At 35.9% G+C, this 21,560-nt stretch overlaps 1 protein-coding gene across 1 annotated transcript in view; it reads left to right on the top strand.

Annotated features, from left to right (window-relative positions):
* The window catches only part of CSMD1 (CUB and Sushi multiple domains 1), a gene marked incomplete at both ends in the record, with an annotated part of 1,255,958 nt that overhangs the window by 969,334 nt on the left and 265,064 nt on the right, over positions 1-21,560 (top strand). Inside the window, one exon of the mRNA XM_081998094.1 lies at positions 1,338-1,526. Within this exon, the coding sequence (XP_081854220.1) occupies positions 1,338-1,526 (189 nt within the window). The remainder of the gene's footprint in view (positions 1-1,337; positions 1,527-21,560) is intronic.

The raw sequence follows: 21,560 nt of genomic DNA, 5'->3' as shown, positions 1-21,560 counted from the left end.
TCTCTGGAGACCTTCAAAACCCCATTGGATGCATTCCTGTGCAACCTGCCCTAGGTGATCCTGCCTTGGCAGGGGGGTTGGACCAGATGATCTTCAGAGGTCCCATCCAACCCCAATCACCCATTCTGTGATACTGTGAAGGAGGCCATTGAGGTGCTGGAGCATGTCCAGAGAAGGGCAGCGAAGCTAATGCGGGGTCTAGAGCACAAGTCTTATGAGGAGCATCTGAGGGAACTGGGGTTGTTTAGTCTGGAGAAGAGGAGGCTTGAGGGGAGACCTTATCACTCTTTACAACTACCTGAAACAGGGTTGTGGTGATGTGGGTGTTGGTCTCTTCTCCCAAGTAACTAGCGACAGGACGAGAGGAAATGGCCTCAAGTTGCGCCAGAGGAGTTTTAGATTGGATTTAGGAAAAATTTCTTCACCGAGAGGGTCGTCAAGCATTGGCACAGGCTGCCCAGGAAGGTGGTGGAGTCACCATCACTGTAGGTGTTGAAAAAATATGTAGACGTGGCACTTCAGGACATGGTTTAGTGGGCATGCTGGTGTTGAGTTGATGGTTGGACTTGATCTTAAAGGTCTTTTCCAACATTTATGATTCTATGGTTCTGTGAAGATGAGGAAATGTGTGGCTTAGACATTTCCTTAGTTCTCTGTAGTCCCTCTGTATGTAACAGCCCTGATTTTTTTCCCATTAATTTGTTCTGACTCCACCTGAATTATTCCTGATGCATAGTTACAAAAAACCCAAAAAGATTATCTCTTGAGACTTCTTTAAAAAAAGAATATTTTTTTTCGGTGGGGCAACACCTGTAGGTTTTCTAAAAGGCATGCAAATAGAGATCGCCTGATTAAGAGTGTACCTTTTCTTAGGAAACGCAAGAACAATTTTTGAAAATATGGTCATATGTCTTTTCATTCACTTGACGCTGTTCGATGTTTTGTTAGATTTTCTTCATTACATAATGATTTTTTTGACTGTAAGTCACATTTCTAAAGCTGTTTGGGAGTTCAGATGAAATGAACCAAGAATTATTTACAAAGGTTGTAATTAAACAAAATTAGAGTAAACCACTTACAGTACAAGCTGAGTACAGTGCTTGAAATTAAGTAAATAAGTGTCGTGTAGGTGGGACATGATAGATACATAATTACTGTATATTTAGCCATTATAGACATATAGAAACAGTACTGGGGTTTAGTAGAGAACACAACTTTGAAATCCGTGTTTTCCAAGTGTTCCATACAGACTCAATGCAATTAATTCTGTAAGCTTTTTTTTCCCCATGTGGACAACTTGTCTCATTTATTTGTATATTATGTTTTATTATCTGTAGAATATGACCTGGAGCCATGTGATGATCCTGGTGTTCCTGCCTTCAGTAGACGAATTGGTTTTCATTTTGGCGTCGGAGATTCCTTGATCTTTTCTTGTTTCCCTGGATATCGCCTGGAAGGTGCTAATAAACTTACCTGCCTGGGAGGTGGTCGGCGTGTATGGAGTGCACCTCTGCCAAGGTGTGTGGGTAGGTGGTCATATGCTTTCATTTCATTCATCAAATCGTTAATAGCACATAGCATGTGTCAGAATACTGGGCAGAGAACAAAGCACTTGGGTTGAAAGGATTGATCCCCAAGCTGTTCAAAGTCAGTGCAAGATATAAGTAATGCATGTCTCTCTTAGAGAACAAAAATAAGAAAGAGGAATACTTAGAATTGTGATACAAAATAAGATCAAATGTCTTGTGAGATAAAATATGAATCTAATTATTGAACTGCATGTTTATCATAATCAAGATATAAATTTCTTACTTTGTCTTTCAGGGTAAAGAAACAATGTTTAGAGCTTTTAGGTGAAAATGGCCTTTGTTAGACTCCTTTTGCTGGTTTTAAAGTTGTTTTTTCCTTTTGTGTTTTTATCCTTGTGTCTCTAAACTTTTTTTTTTTACAGTTTATAAACTATAAACTGTATTACAGCATTGTAAACTGTAATTTTTAAAATTAATGTGCCGTTGTTAAAAATCAGTAACTATAAACTCAAATTGAGTGAACAGTTCTTTTCTGGGAAAAGCTTTGGGACTGGATTTTTTAAAATATTTACAGTCGTTGTATTTGTTTTGTGAGATGCTTTTATTACTGCCATGGGAAGCGAACCTCATCAGGTACTATTGACATAATGCTTTTGAAATGTCAGATAGTTCCACACACCTCTTAATGGATTTTCTTAAGATGGTTCTTGTTTTAAATAAGATTTTATTTCATTACGGGAGAAACTCAGCTTTGGCTTGTTTCTTCTGTTTGTTTTAAAGGGATGTATCTCTATACCTGAAAAAAGTTGTATCACCTAGATTGTATACACTCATAAAGACGCATATATATAGTTTTTACAGTAAAAAGTAAACTATTTCTAATTTTGTTTTAAAAACCTGGGCCAAATAACCAAAATAATGAAAGAAAGTAACAGATGAAAGAGAAGCAAATAACCATATGTTGTTTGCCATATATTTTGAAATTCTAGATTTAAGTCTTAGGCTATTTTCAGCTTGATTTGTCTTAGAAGTATCATTGGCTTTTTAACACAATTTATGAATGTTGATTAACCAAGTGTGCACCATCCTATGTCATAGAATCACAGAATCATTGAACAGCCCAGGTTGGAAGGCACCTCCAAAGATCAACTAGGCCAACTTTTTCTGGGAAAGGGAGCTTAGATAAGATTATCTAGCACTCTGGCCAATTGCATCTTGAAAACTACAGCAATAAAGGCTCTACCGCATCCCTGGGAAAGTTGTTCAGTGACTAAATGTTCTCACTGTAAAAAATTTCTTTCTTATATTGAGAGCAACTTGTATCTGTTGCCCCTTGTCTTCTCCATGTGATTCCTTGTGAAGAGAGAGCCTTCATCCTCTTTGTACACTCTAAGTGCTGGAATACTGTGATGAGGCTCCCCCCTAAGACTTCTCTTCTTCAGGGAGAAGAGATCTAACTCCTTCAGCTCATATTGATGTAAAGTATCAAATTTCACTAGAATAATATACACATACTTTGAACCTAGCATTTTATTTTCCCCAAATTTAAGAGTGTTCAGCTGTTCTTTAGCTGTCCATGTGTGTGAGTGGAAAATTAGATCCTTTATTTCTCTGTTCTTGAAGAAAAGATGACTGTTAATTGTGCAGTATTACAATTCTTAATAAGTAGTATCTTGTCCATTAGCTTTATCAAGATATTGCTAGACTATATCCTTGTGCAGCTAAAACTGAAAATAGAAACTCTTGCCACTGCAGGTAACTTAACTGTTGCTCATTAAAAAAGTTCTTTAAGTAGCTGATTCTAATACAGTCAACATATTAATGTATTTAGTACCTACATAATTTATAGGAAGCAATATGGAATAAATACATATCATATTAATAGAAAGCATTTTCTAAGCAAATCATTGTTATGTTTTAAGGACTGACAGAAGAAAGGTAGGTGTTTTAGGAAGAAAAGTGTTTCTACCTAATAAAAATATCTATGAATGCTATTAATTTCTGTGAAGTCATATCAAAGTACAATGAAATATTTTAAAAATATGAATATGTATCTGACATCTTAAAAAACAGAAAAAAAAGGGAGAAAAATATTTGTATATTTAAATAATAGTAGTGTCTGTCTCAAAAAAAAAACAAAGAAGAAAAAAACCCTCATAACCCCAAACACAGTTCTAGAGGACTGTGAGATGACTGGATATTGTGTACAAATTACTAGAAGACACAAAGTGATATTGAAGTGAGTGGTTACAAATTCATTGTCTAACTCCCCAGAGGGCAGCTATATGTCTATCACCAGCTGTCATGTACCAGGAATTTAACTGGTTCCAGTTGTGAGCAGGAGTTCTCAGTCTGCAGGTATTTTATAGTGGATAGGATTTAGATTCAGATTCAAACATCTAAATTTGACTGTTTGTAGTGTCGTCGTGTACACGTGAGCAAGAATTTTAAGCTCTAATTATAGATGGCTAAGTTAATAAAGTCAGTAGAAAGCCTAGATTTAGGTATTTATTTTACAGTGAGATGAATCAGTCTCTGGGCATAATTTAGATTATTTATTTATTTATTTATTTATAATCAGTCATGGGCAAAAGTGTCCCAGTTGGCCTGCTTGTTCCTATTGTCTCGCCTCAACATCTTCATTGCTCCTTTATCATGTACCTTGTTGGCACAGGTATGAAGCCTTGTGGCCACGAGGTGAGTTCCAGAGCTAAAGTACTTCTGTAATCCAGCACATATCACCTTTGGTCACCTGCATTTATGTTTTGTTGGACCTACTTTGAATTCCCATATCTGCTACATACTCGTGTGCTGTTATTTCTCTATTCAGAGATAATCTAGTCTGAAAAGTTAATTGATACTGCTTATAGTATACATGGAAAGACAGTGTGCTTTAGGATGGATTTCTAGACTTTCTAGACAAAGATCCATGGATGAGCAGTTGAAACTATAAAATTCAATCTTGAAATCACTTGTAGTCTGAAAGATGCATTTAGTGAATCCTTTAGACTTTCGAGGTCTTCTCAAGATCTCTGTGCTGCATAAGCAGAACCTGCCTTTGTGGTATCATGCTGCAGTTTACCCAAAGTAGGGACAAAATTACAACAACTTTTAATTTGATATTGACTGAAAGTTCAGATGAATTCTAGACCTGTCTGCATAACCAAGACTTGCACAAAGAAAGAAAAAAATGTTCCTTATCGTAGGTAGTGTGTAAGGGGGATCCCAGCAGTCTACTTTGATGTAAGAACTGGTTGGTTGCTGGTGTAAGAAATGTCTGTTGCTGCTCTTCTAGTTAAATGCTGAAAATGCCAAAGAATCAGTGAATTGCTTTAGGAAGGAATATGTATTTAAATATATTTAGTATATAGTGAGTGAATATGTATGCTAACTGTTGTGACAACACTGGAAAAGTAAGAAAAATCTCCAATCTTTATAAAGACTTTAATAATGCAAGGAAACAAAAGCTAATATGTGTTCATTTTATGTAAGCTTTCTTTTTCTTTTTTTCCAATATAGTTTTTACTACAAGTATTATTATTTACTACATTGCTATATTTTTACTACAAGTATTATTATTTGGAAAGTTACCTGTGTCTGTTCCCAAATTCAGTAATTATCATCTTTACATACAAGGTTAGAGACATTTGTTGGAATAAGATAAAATTAAATTAATATTGTTCAGTTTATATTCTTTGAAAAATTGAATAATTATTATGAAGTTCCATATATACTAAGAATTGTACTAGAATGGTAAGATATATAGGTAGTGTTGAAGATTTTATTAAAAATCAACATCTTGTAAACTTTACTTCATAAAATGGAGATTTTTGTTTTATATTATTCATTTTCATGTTTGAATATGCGTTCTATTGCTCAATTCTATTTGAATATAAATTTTGAACCATTATTGTTTACAGTTTTATTTTTCAGTTATGTACAGCCAGCATTCATATGAACAAAGACATTCAAACACACAAAAGGCTCAGAAAGTTATAATTTTCAGTACGTAAATTCAATATGAATTTGTTTGCCTACTTGCATTTCATTTCAGTACTTATTACAAGACATATATTTAGTATTCTTAGAAGAGGAATCAAAATGTACTGCACTGTACTGAGTAGCAAGAAAATTTATACTAATTATTTCCTATAAAAATTAGTATCTTATTGGATCTATGGAGTCTTCAGGAAGTTATAGGTCTTGGGAAATTTGGCATATTTGCCTGTTTGGGGTTAGTTTTGTATTTTGTTTTATTTGGTGTTTCTCTCTTTCTGGTGGGCTTCTCTCTGTTCCATCCAAACACATGTTTATTTTAGTTCAGATATCATAAAATTTTACTGATCTGTAAGAGTACTGTTACCTTGCACTGAGGAAGAGAGACATTTTATATTGTTGTCATGCGTGTTTTGTTTTTTTAAATGTTTTTATAATTTAGAAAGCCTTTTCTACATAATGTACAGTAATAAGAGATTCATACCTGGTATCTTGAAAATGCTCACTTAGTTATCCCCATAATGTGAATGACATATTGCAAAGTTGCAAAGATTACCAAAGTACCAATAATTAGCTATTGATATTATGGGAAGTGTCAGCCATTGAATTAGCCATGAATTTATAAGACTAATGTAACCACTTACGGTGCCTGACACAGATACGCCTGTATATTCTCCCTAGAATAATTTAAAGATGCATATCCAGTCATATTGTATACATGATAAGTTTGTAATTCATCTAGGAAGGACATTTATTTACTGAGATCTCAACATTTTCTTTTTGTTCTCATTATGTTCAGTTTTGAATAAATTTATAGACTGATTCTAAGACATCCATCTTTAAATCCATGTACAAGACTTCACTTCCTAGTTGATCAAGAAAGCCTTTTATAAATTTTGCGTAAACAACTGGCACTTATCTAAAACAACGTATCTAAATAACTTTTAACTCAGTCTATGAAGAAAATTTGGTGTCTAAGAATGCAGCAGACTAAAGTTATCTATAATGCAACTGAGACAAATACAAGGAAAGAAACTCTGCTAAGCATCTGAGTGAAACTGAGGGGGAAGGACAAAGTCAGTGCCCTTCAGTTCAAACTGCTTTCATATGATTTTTTTCTTAGCACCAAGAATATTTATAGAGGTCCCATTTCTTGCTGCCATGGCACCTAAGACATTAAGGGTGAAGATATCCTCTTGCCTCGAAGAGGAGTTCACACAAAGACTACTTCTTTCTCAAAAGAGTGAAAAGAAACTACTTGTCCTGAAATCTGCTGGGTTTAGAGTGTACATTCAGAAGTTAAATCTAGTCTCAACTCAGTGGCACAAATTCCAGGAGTACATTACTGGGTTCAATAGCCTCTTGATTATTGCTCCCTCATTATCATTTCTACGCTGACCAAACTCACCTACATAGGTACATACCAACCTTTGGTCCTTCTAGGATACATGGTAGTATATACTTTCATGATTCTATTAATCAGATTCAGGAAGAAAGCCCTTCAAACTTAATTGCATTTAATTTATAAACTAAACAGTCACACAAATACCTACTGATTTGTATCGCAGAAGTAGTACTCAGTTTCATCTGCTGGTGAAAAAAAGAACAAACCAACTGGGTTTCCAAAGATATTGCCATTCACTGTTCTCCATCCAAGGAAATAATTTCAAGTCCTTCCTCCAGGGTTCATCTCCAACATGTTCTGATATTTTCCTGATCAAAGAACCATTTGTGCCTTTCCACCATTTCTTCTCCCTTGAAGAGTTATTTTACAGGTAAGCCAAAAGCAGTCCTTGGGAGATCTGGTTAGCTTAACATCATGATCCTCATATTTTTAGTCCTTTAGACTTTAGTCCTTTAGTCCTTTAGACTTTGAGTTCTGTAGGGACTGCACTATCATAATTTTCACTGGCCTTCCCTCCATGCTGTGCAGGTAGATAGTCTTCCCCTGAACTTCAAAGGTCTTTATCTGAGTGCCTGGAAGTTAGTTGGGTCTCAAAATAAGGCAGCATCCCTTCTTCTTCAGTAAGGACTCTCCTTTTCACAACAAAAATACACCACCAAGTCTATCTGCAAAATCAGATAGATGTTCATAAACAGGTGTCCTTGTAAATCTTATTTCCCTGTGTCAACCCTTTAATCTCTTGTCTTGTCAGTTAGAATTATTTTAATGTTTATCTCAGCCATGCACCTCAAGTGGTTATGCAGTATTATTCCAGCTCATCACAGAGTTTTGAAGATCTACCTAGATTTTCCCTTTGGGTCATCACTTTATTTCTAAACATGTCCTCTGGTTGGATCTCTCCCTCCTGGCTAGAGAGAATTTTGTGCCTATAGCCACCTACTCGCTACTAGTTGATTAAAAAAGCTCTACTGTTAACAATTTAAAAGTGTGGAGAAGATTCAGGCCCTTAGGGCTGACTCCCTTTGCACTATTTAAAGAACAGACATGATCATTACTCAAGGTGGTGTCAAATTTCCCCATCTTGGAAGATTAAACTTTTTCTTCTTCTTTTTTTTACTTAAATCTGTGCTTCTCTTATGGAAGCAACAGACCTTAGCTGTCTGGTGAAATCTCTGTTTACATTGACATGGTGTGGCTTTTCAGGAAGATCCCTTCCCTCCACCTCTTTATATCAGCTGTAGAAACACTGGGACTGCCAATCTCCTCACAGAGAATTTCACATTCTACATTGAATTGTTTAAAAGAAAGATAGTGGGGTCATCCATAAAGAAATCTCATTTCCTGTAAGAGCTTCCTCAAGAGCACTCAAATAACAATGATGGCTTCACTGTCAAATGTGTTAGTGGTTGATATCTGCAGAGGAGACACTTCAATCTCTTTTCACACAAGAATGCTAACTGTTTCCCATTTTTCTAGGCACAGTGATTACATTTGGAAGAGCTATCCTGCAGTCTTTACTTAACTAGTGATTGACTCCAGTGAGGCTTTTCGGCAGATACCCACAGTATAAAGGACATAGACAGTCTTTTGAAGGAAAAAAACTAGCTGTCTATGTTGATGTTGTCTAAATGTACACTCACAGTGTCCTCTTTCACCCCTCAAAATTTACAGTAACTGAGAGGAATGCAAGATTCAGGGGAACTGAGGGAGAGAGAGTAACACTGCTACTTTGCAATTTTGTGTGGTGCACAGAATTGATTAACGGAATGAGGAGTACATTCCTATAGATAATGTCAAGGTAGAAATACCCTCCTAGAAATCCTGGCACAGTGTTATCTAGAAAATAAACATACACAGTGTCTTGAAGAAGAAATGTCACTGAAGTAACCTATTATCTTTAGTTTTGAGGGTACTGGTATAGGCATCTTTTTTTTTTACTATTGTCAAACAGTTTGTCACCTATAAGATTGTTAACATTATCATCTAGCACATTACTGTAATTGGCATGTTTTCTATGTGTTTTAGATTTAATTTCCCAAATTTAATTCTGAATAATTTAATTATAATTTAAAATTAGTGTTTTTGTGTTTGTTGGTATGCTTGTATGTGGGTAAAAACCAAGCTACTGGAGTACAGACAAGCTTACCTTGATTGCATTTTGTCTAGTCAAGATCTGAAAACAGAAAAGAATTTCTTTCCCCTTCATTCATTGACATCTCATCCTGTGTTTTTTTATTGTTTTGCTATTATGCTTCAATTATTATTCCATTGTTTTCCAGGAAAAAAAAAATCAGAAACATGTATTTGATTACTGATTGTGGTTATGATGGGTTATTGACACTATTTCTACATATATAGTTTGTTCCCATTATGTTGCTTGCTTTTACATAGTTGCAAATGTATACATACATTTATACTTATTTCATGGCTGTGCAAACAAAATTGCCCAAGAGAGTGGATACATATTCTCACTTTTCCTTCCAGCAATAGCTCTTTTTTTTCCTACCTATAATTACACAATTCTATTACAGTTTCATTTACATTTCACCGTTGACTACTTTTTCCTGAGGGCAAAGCCCAACTTTTAGTGAGTTGGTCCCCCTAGAGTACAGATTCGAGAGTAAAGCTCCAGGGCAGTCATGCACTTCTGCGCATCCGCAAAACTGTGCCAGTCTCAGAAACTTGGTGAATACTGGGGTCCAGAAATGAGGTGGAACAACTCCTTTAGTCTGTTGAAGTCATTATTATGATGCTAATGTCCACCTAAGGAAAACCATCACAATCAGGTTTCAGCTGCTATCTTGTTATCTTCATTAGCCTCTCAAACAGGAGCCACATAATTTGTCTGGGAAGTCTGTTACTAAGGCAGATTTCCTAGATCTCATCTAGCAAACCAGGGCTATGCTTTTAATCATACTTTTCTTACCTTCCAGTTTGCTTTAAGTCAAACCAGTCAGGAGCTTTCTACTGCTCTGTATTGGGGTTGTGCTACTCTTAAAAAGGAATTGGGGGACTCATAGGTTAAAGAGAAGAAGCATTCCTATAAGCATTTTTTTAAAAATTGAATGTAACAATTCAATGACCGAACACAATGAACGTTAGACCTTGAATCCAGAAAATGCTCCCCCTCCCCACAATGTATACATTTTTCCATCTCAGTGCCATAGTCCAAAGATTTCACTGTCACACTGCAGTGCAGCATGCTGTCCCTGGCATCATGAATTTCTTATTCCTTTCTGCACACTGGCATGGCTTTGTCAGTACTGTGAGAATTTAGATGCTGCTGTGCTCCATTTTTTTGGATACCAGTGGCAAGTACCTTCTCAGGCTTGGGGGGCATAGGGTATGTGCAAATGCAGAAATGTGACATGAAACGATGTATCTGGTGAGTATACACTTTCCAGAGATAAGTGACTACTAAGTAGAGGCTGAACGAGAGGAGGGAATTTAGATTGCAACTTCAAATGCAGGCATCTGATGTACACCTGGATCTTCTCCTAAGTACTTTTTGAAACATGCCTTTACCATTTGCCGTGCTCCTCTAAGAGATGAGGAATGAGCCATTTAGTTTTGGTATTCTTTATGGTGTGCTATGATATGCTGATGAAATTCTGAAAGAGGGAAGACATTTCTTTCTTTCTTTCCTTCTTGCCAAAGATGTGGTGTTCACTGATTATCGAAGGCGATGTGTAGAAACCTGAGCAGAGAGACCATTATAGTGAATTGCAAGGTAGAGTGCCCAAGTGTAGATACCTCCTCTTTTCTAAAGACATTTCAGAAATTGCTATTTCACCCTGCTGGATTTGTAATCTCTGAGGGGTACAATAAAATAATTAATGTATGTTTATTAGATCATAGAAGATATGGATTTGCTATAAGACAAGTTTAGGTACAAAATAATACATTTAGCTTATTCCATTATATTCCGTCTGTAATATTAATTGCAAAATTGAAGCAGTAGTAAGATTATAAGACACCAAAAAGTGAATATTTGTTTGTATTTGCTATCATTTTCTTTTAACTCCTTATTATCTTGGCTAATGTGAATCACTTTTACCTAGCCTCTCTACTCAGCTAAGAGCTGCCCTCATGATTAGAGTTGGTTATTTTCCCCTGATCACAAGGAATTATAACTAAACAATTTGATCACCTCTTCCAGGATTTAGGCATTCGGACATCACATCATAATAGGAAGAAAAGTTTGAATTAGTTCTTCAACTGTCTTTTCCAAGATTGTCTTAACTTAATTTCCATTCTATTACCTGATTTGCATGCTGCTTCTGTCTACTTGTCCGGGTTTTCCCTGCTCAGTATCTCCTTAAGAAACTGTGATAGATTTTACGTAGGATGTTCCATGAAAATATTATTTGTACATTATATAGTGTACACTATATTCTGTTCAAACTAGCCTTTCATGGTAAGCACTGCAGAGAGTTCAAGCATAACACATTAGTACAATAAACTTGGCTTTGAGTGCTTTTTTGTTTTGGTTTGGTTTGGGTTTTAATCTGCATTACTTCCCTGTCCCCCATCAGTCATTTCAACTGTTTTGGAGTGTTCCTAAAGCAAGCTGTGAATAACTTAAAGGATAAAGCTGAAAAGAAACAGCTACTTAGTATTTTCATTTCATCTAAGTGGTCTTGCTTCTTTATTAAATTTTACATGGCACTTGATTTTTAATGGTGCATTAATACAGTATTTGAGTAAAATCTTCACTGAAGTACTGTTCACTAGTATTCACATTATCATGTTAATTTATCATGTTCAGTTGTTATAATAAATACAACATGAATAATTAATGGTAGGGTGCTACACTAAATTACTGACACTCTTTAATAAGTTGTTTCTTTTTAATAGTTTAGTTAGTATTCATTGCAAAATCATTCATTATAATTAATATACTTTGTCATGTTGTAGCATTGACTTAATTTCCATTGAGATTGAAACATAAGTGGGAACTTTGTTAGCCTGAATAGCACTGTAGATTTCTGTGAGACCCCTGAGATCTGGCATTAGCTGTTTTCTTTAAATTATCTTTAGCATAAAATTTGAATTTCAGTTCACCTTTGAGAAGGCAAACTAAGTCTGAAAATTGCTATTCTTTTTTAGCTAGTGTTTAGGCAGAGAGTGATCTTATTTAAGAGCTGCTCATGAGCAAGAAATCTTACATAACATCAGTATTTGCATCTCTCAATCTTCAGACAGTAATAAGGATGTGCATGTATCCAGGAGCCACTGTATTTGGGAACTCTATATTTAAATGCTGTCATGTTTAACTTGTTAGATCTTTAGGATGTTTTCTACTTCATACAACATATTTCATAAAGGTATTCAATAGATCCTTTGTAATTTCTGTTTCTTTATCTTATAATATTGCATTTTCATAAATACAATTGAAAGATTAACTTTAATATTAACTGAAACTTTAATATTCAGGAAACGCTAATAGATTTCAGCTGGTGCATAGTGGGCACTCTAATTCTAGTTTCAAAATGAAAAGAAGTAGTGATGTGTATGAGACTTTAATCACCTTAATGTGAGACCTGATATGAAATTTTAATCACCTATAGTCAGAAGGAATAACAATTGTCTCAGGTCACCCTTTTGTCTTCTTTCTACATTTCAAGGTTATGTAAGCTAAATATTTTTTCTTGATCAGACAAATAATGTAGGGATGTTGCCTTCATAGCTCATTATCAGATGATACTAGAGAGTAAACAAAAATCTCAAAAAAAAAAATCCAAACAAATCCAAATAAAATGCCCTCATCTTGGATGCTACCACTAATCCCCTGAGGCCAATTAACATCATACGATTTGTTTTGAGAACCTGAGTGTTATCTTATGTCAGTAGCATATGAATTGAAAACTAATTAAGCAAACCTCAGAAAAGGTTTTACCTGCTGTTTAGTCCTTCCAAAGAGGTTTGTTTTCAACAAGGCATTTCAGTAAGGTTTTCAGTGAGGTTTTCTAACCTCACCATAATCATACAGGTATTTCTTAAAGAATGTTGAGAGAGGCTTACATGCACATGCTTTATTAGTGTGGTCCATATCTGATGACCTACCTTGACTTGAAATCTATCTTAGAGAGGCAAAGAGGGAAAAAAGGGAAGGAGAGAGAAAAACAGCAAAGGTACTCCTCAGGCACCAGCTGGGAAGAGGAAGGAGAGAGTCCTGAGACAAGTGTCTCTCCAGTAAAGGTAGTGGTGACAATGATGATGATGATGATAATAGTAATGACAAAAAAGCCAACGTCTTCCTTTCTCCCTAATACAGTTATACCTTTCATGCAGACCTTCTCAAACTCCTTATTGATAGCTTATGATACTGTTAGCACTCACTGGAGCTTGTGTGAGTGCTGCATACTAATTAGTATTTAAGTGTTGTGCACTGATTAGTGTGTAATAGTTATTATGTTCTAAAATAACTTATCTGCTTGTTATCTACTAGGCTCTATTCTAATATGAAGTTACAGGCTAAAAACCACCACATTTGGAGTGATGTGATTTTAGTGTAGAGTTACAGGCTAAAAGCTACAAGGCAAAAGAGTGAGAAGTGTAGTTAGAACAATATGATTTAAAAATCAATGGTAGCCACTTTTTAGGAGAAACCCAGCATAACTGTGGTTCAGAATTCGGCAGTACCAGGTGAGAACAAGAGCACTTGTACCAGAGTGAAAGCACTGCCACAGCAGCCTGGAGGTGTGTAGATGAAAGATTACAGGCTCACAAGTGTAGGGCTGGCCACAGAACTGGAGATGAAGGATTGCTAGCATTGCAAAGGTTAAGGCACTGTGTTACAGAGATGCTGTGGAAACTCCATGTGCACCTCAGCTTGATGCAGCATTCCAGTCAACAGGAAGCTTCATCTCCTTGCACTGCATCTGAGTTTGCACAGGAAGCTGTGCTTGAGTCCAGTCATGCATTCTGTCTGCCCTGCAGAAGTCATATGCTCAGTTTTAGAGACCCCTCAGTCAATGACTGGAGAAACCCTAAGTTTTTGCTACTATGTGAAGACAGAGCATATGAGATTTAGTTCAGCTTTATCCATGATCCTCTTTGCTCTTGTTTTAATGTTGCATGACCATCCCACTGGGTAACAATATTGTCGAGTAGAAACATAAACAATTATCAACTATCTGAACTCAGCTTCTCATATTTTATGAGCTGCTGCACTATTTTGTAAATACAACAAGGGTATTCTGCACTCACTAGAGTGCTTTGTGGCAGAGAAGCCTTTAAAGTGATGATGTACTACTATTATTTGATCTCTGCTTTGGAGATCTACTTAAAATCCTGTCAAACCTTTTAGCAAGATGAATGGAAGAAAACTAATAAAGCAAACTTTTCCATTAAGAAAGTTATTGTTACATTTTTGCATGAACTGTATTTCAAAGCCTTTCAAGAATCCCTGGATTTTGTTTGTTTTATAGAGTTTGTGTTCATATTCAGGAAGTGTTTGATGATCTTCAAAAGACCTACTCTTTGCGGTTTCCTTTTATCCAATTTCAAGTGAGACAATGAAAGAAGAAGAAAAAAAGTTACTTATGTAAATAGAATTTAAGTGACTTTTTTAAGCAAAAGAACAAAGAATGGGGTCAAGTATCTGTTCCAGACAGGTTGTTCTCACTGCAAAGGAATAAAAGAACACAGTTTGGTAAGGTGGCATTTTCCAGTCCGCTGCAGTGTTCAGCAAGGTTCCAGCAGACAACTCAGAAATGGTAGTGAAAATAAAGCATATAGTTCCTCCTCTAAAAGCTTTTACATGATAAACATTCAATAAGAATATACCTTCTGGATTCTAAGGTGCATACTTTTGATTTTATAATAAATAAATAAAATTAAAAAGTGCACAAGTTCAAAAGTTGTAGTACAGAATTAGATTAATCTGCTTTTATCTGCTTTCCACCTTTTGAAATGTAGAACCAGTACCATATAGATTTTTTTCTTTTAAGAGAAGATGAGCATAAAGGACTTTGTTTTTTGGATGCTGTGGCTTGGCAGGTCTGAGTAGTGAAGAATCTGAGTTGGAAACATGTAAGTAGCTGATATATACAGAAATAATTTTGTTTAGTAGGTGTCAGTTTAAGCTATGTAACAAGCCGTTTAGATGTGATGATAGTAACTTTTTAAAGCACTAACATCCAAATTATGTAGAAAGACTTTGGAAGATTATATTTTAGAGAATTTATTCTTCATTTAGAAACAAAAGCACAAATATCTGTAGCACTATGAGCACAATTTTACTTAAATTATTAACAAATTTATTTAAATTTAAGTTATTAAAAAGGTCGTTATCCCTTGCTCCTCATCCTCAGCTAAGGATACACAGCTATTCACTAAAGACGTCAGAAAGGTATCCCCTGTTCTTAAGCTACAGATACTTAAAATCTAATGTTTTATAATGGAATAAAAATACATACTTGGGTTTTTTTTGTGTCTGAGTGGTTCTGTAATTCTTCAAATTAGGGAACTAGATTAGCTAGGGTGTTTTTAACATGCGAGTGTTCACTGCTATTGCAGTGCTTAGAATTTAATTCTTTTACAGTCTCAATAAAGTTTCATGTTTAAATTATCCTTACTTTTTATGTATAGTCCAATTCCAGTCAATCATACCCTTTTCATATGAAAACAACCTCTTAATTTTATAGATCTTGTCAGAACACAGTAGGCGCTATTTCATGTTATTTCTAGAAGAGTGTGCCTGCCTTTCTTTTTCTTCCTTCCTTCCTTCCTTCCTTCCTTCCTTCCTTCCTTCCTTCCTTCCTTCCTTCCTTCCTTCCTTCCTTCCTTCCTTCCTTCCTTCCTTCCTTCCTTCTTTCCTTCCTTCCTTCCTTCCTTCCTTCCTTCCTTCCTCCCTCCCTCCCTCCCTCCCTCCCTCTCTTTCTTTCTTTCTCTCTTTCTCTCTTTCTCTCTCTCTCTTTCTCTCTCTCTTTCTCTCTTTCTTTCTCTCTTTCTTTCTCTCTTTCTCTCTTTCTCTCTTTCTCTCTCTCTTTCTCTCTTTCTTTCTCTCTTTCTTTCTCTCTTTCTCTTTCTTTCTCTCTTTCTCTCTTTCTCTCTTTCTCTCTTCCTCTCTTCCTCTCTCTCTCCTTCTCTATCTCTTTCTTTCTCTCTTTCTCTCTCTCCTTCTCTCTCTCTCTCTCTTTTTCTTTCTTTCTTTCTCTCTCTCTCTTTCTTCTGTCTGTCTGTCTTCAACAATCCCCCTATGTCCTTCCTAGAGGAAAGGGATGTCTCCCCTATCCTAATGAATGGAAGCTTTCAGTAATTTCTTATGACATTATCAGACTTTTGCTTTCATCAGATAAAATTCCATAATAGATTTCTTTGTTTGTTTATTTCTGCTCAAAACAGACTTTTGAACATACTCTGTTGAAAAAGCTGCCAGATAACACATATTTTGGTTTCTGCCACAAAATTTATTTAAAATACCTGAGTAAATTGAGATAAATATTGTGATAAAGTGACAACTGGATCTTTTCTGTTTAATCTAAAGAGTGGATTTAGGTGCCATGGACCATATTGATATTAAAAAAACCTGGAAACTTGAATCAATTTATTTTGCATCTTGAAAAATCAAATCGATTACTACAGAAACAAAGGAAAGGTAGGAAAGCAAAATAAAGAAGGGATCTGTATTACTTGATAATATATATTCCAGTGCTATGTCCTTTTATAGCAATGTTTAAGTATTATATCATATGTATGTTTAAGGTTCCTAAATTGTACCTACATTAATACTATTGCACAAGTCTAAGCACATCACAAAATCTGACGAAGAGTGAGCATTGTGAAATATATTCCTTTTCTTTAAAGGCTACAGCTGGAGTTGCTAATCCTGAAAATACTATTTACATAGAGCATGTTCAGTGGGTATGTTATAGTATACCTGTTCACCTAAATTCACACTGATTTTTCCAAGGCAAGGGTGTCAATCAAAGTACAGAGACAGAATATCAACAGTCATTACTGTAGATCAGTAAACATTATTTCTCATGGCAAATTCTGTACCTGTAAATGTTTGCATAATTTGAAGACTTGCAGATAATAATATTGATATAGTTTATTTTTATCAGAGGAAGGGTGCATATGATTAATATTAAATGAATTCTATTTAATAAATGTAAATACAAGTAGATAGGAGATTTCTTATCAGGTGGGGGGAATAAGAAATCTTTTCTCTTTTATGTGTCTGGACTGGGGAGGCAGATAATTGTCCCAGGATGATGGCAGGTCTCTGGAACTCAAAAGGAATCTGGAAGGCATCGAAATAAAATAGGGGTGTGAAAGTAAAAGAAAGTCCTCTGTAGCCAAGAACTAAAGAGCTCTTTCAGGATCATATGATAAGATTTGTCTGCTCAACTTGAGGTACAAAAAGCAGTAGTCATAGAGCATGTGCTAGATAAGGAAAGTTGCATGACATCTTTCAAGTGTGATTGGCAGGTTTTTATTTTTCAGTTACCATAGGTGGATGAACTATATCACTTCCTTACACAAAACTTCATGGTTAGATCTTTCATCAAGAATGTAAGAAATGTGGCTTCATTTCCTTTGTTTCTGTAAAAGAATTTTAAATTATATCTGATGTGTCCTAGCAGAATGAACTCACTAATGTGGCTAAAGGCTGTTGTTTCATTTTGCATAAAGAATTAAAGATTAATTGGAGGCGATTAAAATGGAAGTCAACATGAATATATTTTTCCAGTCTAGTAGTTCAGTAGTCACATGGTAACAGTGAATGTTGATTCATGTGCTATTTCAGAATTTTATTTCCCAACTGTTTATGTATGAATTTCCTTGAAGAAGTGTTTCTCTTCACCTGTTTAATGCCCTACCAATTATGCTAAACAGGTTAGCCAACATTTGCTCACTTTATGACTAACTGATTTTCTAATCCCTTCATGTGAAGCAGAAGTCATAGGACATGCCTGTTTAAGTGCCCAGAGGCAAAGTGAATTGAATTTAGGTCACACATTCTGGCTTCATGTGTTAATTACTGTATAAAAAGCAACAGCAGTATCAGCTACCATAGATATTTTTAAAGAAAAAAACATGACATTTCCTCTACTGCTGAGGAAAATATTAGGGTCTTGAAGGGGAGAGATGCCGTTGACTTTATAAGCTTTTCCTGCTGACAAGACCAGACTCAGCATTGCTGTTCATGGCTGCTCTTCTGACTTTCTAGTCCCTCGTTATATGTAGGGAGCTCATGCAGTTCTGGATTGCAGTGTGCAAGAATGGTCAGAAAAATAGAGTTTACATCATTAGGGCATAAGGTGCTTTGTATATCTGGGCATTGATCACAAATGAAAGAGATTTCAGGCATTAGGACACCAGATCTCCAAAAGCTCCAACAATCTGGAGAGGAGGGAAGCTTTCCATTGATGGTGCCAACTTCTCTCTGAAAAAGAAGCCACCTAAATCTCCGGCCAAGAAATTGGGGAAGCCAGTTAAACATGGCCTTAACTTGATATCCTAATGTTAGCGAAAAGTGGCAAGAAAACCTTAATCTGAACTGTGACATGTTTTGTATAATTTTCCTGTTGAGGAAGGGAAGTTGACAAAGAAGGGTTTGCTTTCCTTTGGAAACTTCTTTCTGGGGGCTGTGCCAGTGATTTGCTGACTGAAATGAGATGAGCTAAGAAACTGGACTGGTCAGAGGACATGAGCATATTTGTTATGATAATGAAGGGATTGATAGGGCCTGATGAAATTGCATAGCTGTCTAATATTTGCAACATATTTGAGAAGGGGTAGTATGCACTAAAAACAGAATATGGTTGTGTAGTGGGGTGGAGGGGTATGAGTGCCAACTTGAGTTCAAAGAATTTTGCGATGTAAATGAATTTTAGTAAATAGCTAATTGTTCATAGCAGAAAGCATGTCTGCTTCCTGCAGAATGTAGTATACTTCCGAGGGGTAGTAATATTATATTAACTGTAATTTCTAACCCTCATTATCCCTGATCTTGTATGCCAGTGCTTCTACTCGCAGATTTAAATTGCCATGGTTTTGAACTTTGGAACACAGACTTATTGGAACAGGAAATTTGGCCAGTTCTAGATGAGGGAAAGCTCACTGTGCACTTTTTGTATTACTGCATATCTCTTAGTCGTTTACAGACAATCACTGAAACAAAATGTAGAATACTGTATGAACATTATATAAGGAAAAAAACCTTTGCATCCATAACGTTATCTTACTTTCTTCTCCAGCATTTTAATTCTATATTTTCCAGTTCCTTGAAGAAGGTAGATAACAAGATACCAATGCAGCCTAAGGGAACATAGATATTTTTCCATGGATCTTTACTTGGGCAAAGACTTGGTTGCAGAAGGCTTGTGTAGAGTATTGGTGTTGTAAGCACAAGAAAACTTTGAGTAGTACGGGTCTAAACATGTCTGGCTTTAATGTTGGCATTGCTTTGAATTACATTTTATAAACTTAATTAGTTCCACTTTCTTCCTAAAAATCAAAGACAAAAATAGCTACATATGAACATGTACACACACATATATGTATATGTATGTATATGTATATGAGCAACCTGATCTAGTTGAAGATGTCCTTGCTCATTGCAGGGGGATTGGACTAGGTGTCCTTTCAAGGTCACTTTGAACCCAAATGATTCTATGATTCTATGATTCTGTGTAACCATATGTAATATATATCGTATATTTGACAGAACCTTTACCAAAGAAGTATCAAAATAAAAATCTAGTTCATTTGTGAGTCAGCTACAGTTCTGTGAAAATTTTAGACAAAGTAAAGTGACTTTAAACATATTAGAAATATCTGGTGCTCCCCAACAAAGGAAGAGTTCGGCTGTCTGAAGTTTGGTGGCAGGGATTCTTATCCCCCACACTCTTGTGTCTGCAGCTAAGGGCCTAAGTAAGCTAAGGAAGGGGAGAACATAAAGCTCTGCTTTAAAATAGCAAAGGGACTCAAACTTATGTGCTAAATCAAAGATCCTGAGCTAGCTTATTGGTGATTTCCTTCACTTTGCCTAAGGAGATCCCAAATGTAGAGTAGAAATCAGTCTCTGAATAAGATTGTGACTATCTCATTCCCCCCTTCCTTTCTTCTCCCCTTTCATTTTTCCTTCTCTTCTTTCTGCCTCCCTCTCCTTCTCTTTCTTCCTCCATTTTTTCCCTTCAGTTTTATTGAAGGGAGGAAGTATAAAAAAGAAAATGTCACTGGTTTTAGGCTTTTCAAAAGCAAGAAGCACATAAATTTGTTGATGTCTGTCAAGGCCTCGGAAATGTAAATAATTTTTTTTAGATTGTTTATTTGTAAATATGAAATATATATTTCTCCCTGAGTATGTTAAAATGAATTATTTTCTGGTATGTCTTTCTGGTCTATCTTTACACTATATTTTAAAAATTATTCTTTACATATATGTTTGCTAAACTATACTCAGTTTTACTTAAAATGGTAAACCCCACACACTTACAAAAATTCATATTTTAATGTCCTACGAATGCTAAAATTGTATTTAACATTTATAGAAAAAATAAAGATTTTTTTAAATCTATCACATCTTTGATAAAAAACCTGTTGATTTACAATTATACATGAATTTATTATTATTTTATCTATTATAACAGGTTTTTACCAAACTCCGAATGAGGTCTGAATGATGTTTAGGTCAAAATCTGTTCTTAACACAGTATTTTATCTTTAGACTGAACAAGGAGATATAAATATCAATCTCATCCAACTTAAAAAATATAGGCCAGAAGGCCAACCATATCCTGGGCTGCATCCAAAGCAGCATGGCCAGCAGGTCGAGGGAGGTGATTCTGCCCCTCTACTCCGGTCTGGTGAGGCCCCACCTGGAGCCCTGTGTCCAGCTCTGGAGCCCTCAGCATGGGAAAGACAGGGACCTGCTGGAGAGTGTCCAGAGGAGGGCCACAAAAATACTCAGACGGATAGAACACCTCACCTGTGAGGACAGGCTGAGGGAGTTGGGATTGTTCAGCCTGGAGAAGAGAAGGGTCCAGAGAGACCTTATTGCAGCCTTCCAGTGCTTCTAAGAAAGGGGGCTTATAAGTACGAAAAAGGGACAGAGTTTGTAGCAGGGCCTGTTGCAATAGGACAAGGAGTAATGGTTTTAAACTAAAAGAGGGTAGATTTAGACTAGATCTGAGGAAGAAATCTGTCACCTTGAGGGTGGTGAAATACTGGCACAGGTTGCCCAGAGAGGTGGTATATGCCCCATCCCTGGGAATCATTCAAGGTCAGGTTTGGACAGGGCTCTGAGCAACCTGATCTAGTTGAAGATGTTCCTGCTCACTGCAGGGGAGTTGGACTTTAAAGGTCCCTTCCAACCCAAACTATTCTATGATTCTATGGTTAGTATGTTACTATTACTGTGTAGTGTTATAAGGTGTTTTTAGGTCACTTTTAAGCATTTCTAATATTTGTTTGAACAGTACACCAGTAGTATTTTCTATCTCTCTGGATATTTCATTTATGTACTGAAAATTATGTTACACATTTAGAATTTTATTAGTCTTTATTTAGAATTCTATTAGTCTTTATTCAGAACTCAAACTGAGCCCATGGGCTGGAACATAACACTCTTCCTAAAACTTATTATTTTCTTTACATGGGGAGCAATGACAAAT

This window comes from Phaethon aethereus (genome assembly GCF_964289735.1).
Source record: "Phaethon aethereus genome assembly, chromosome: 3".
NCBI classification, from domain to species: Eukaryota; Metazoa; Chordata; class Aves; order Phaethontiformes; family Phaethontidae; genus Phaethon; species Phaethon aethereus.
Note: the sequence above shows the minus strand (reverse complement) of the source record. Positions and strands in the feature narration are given on the sequence as shown.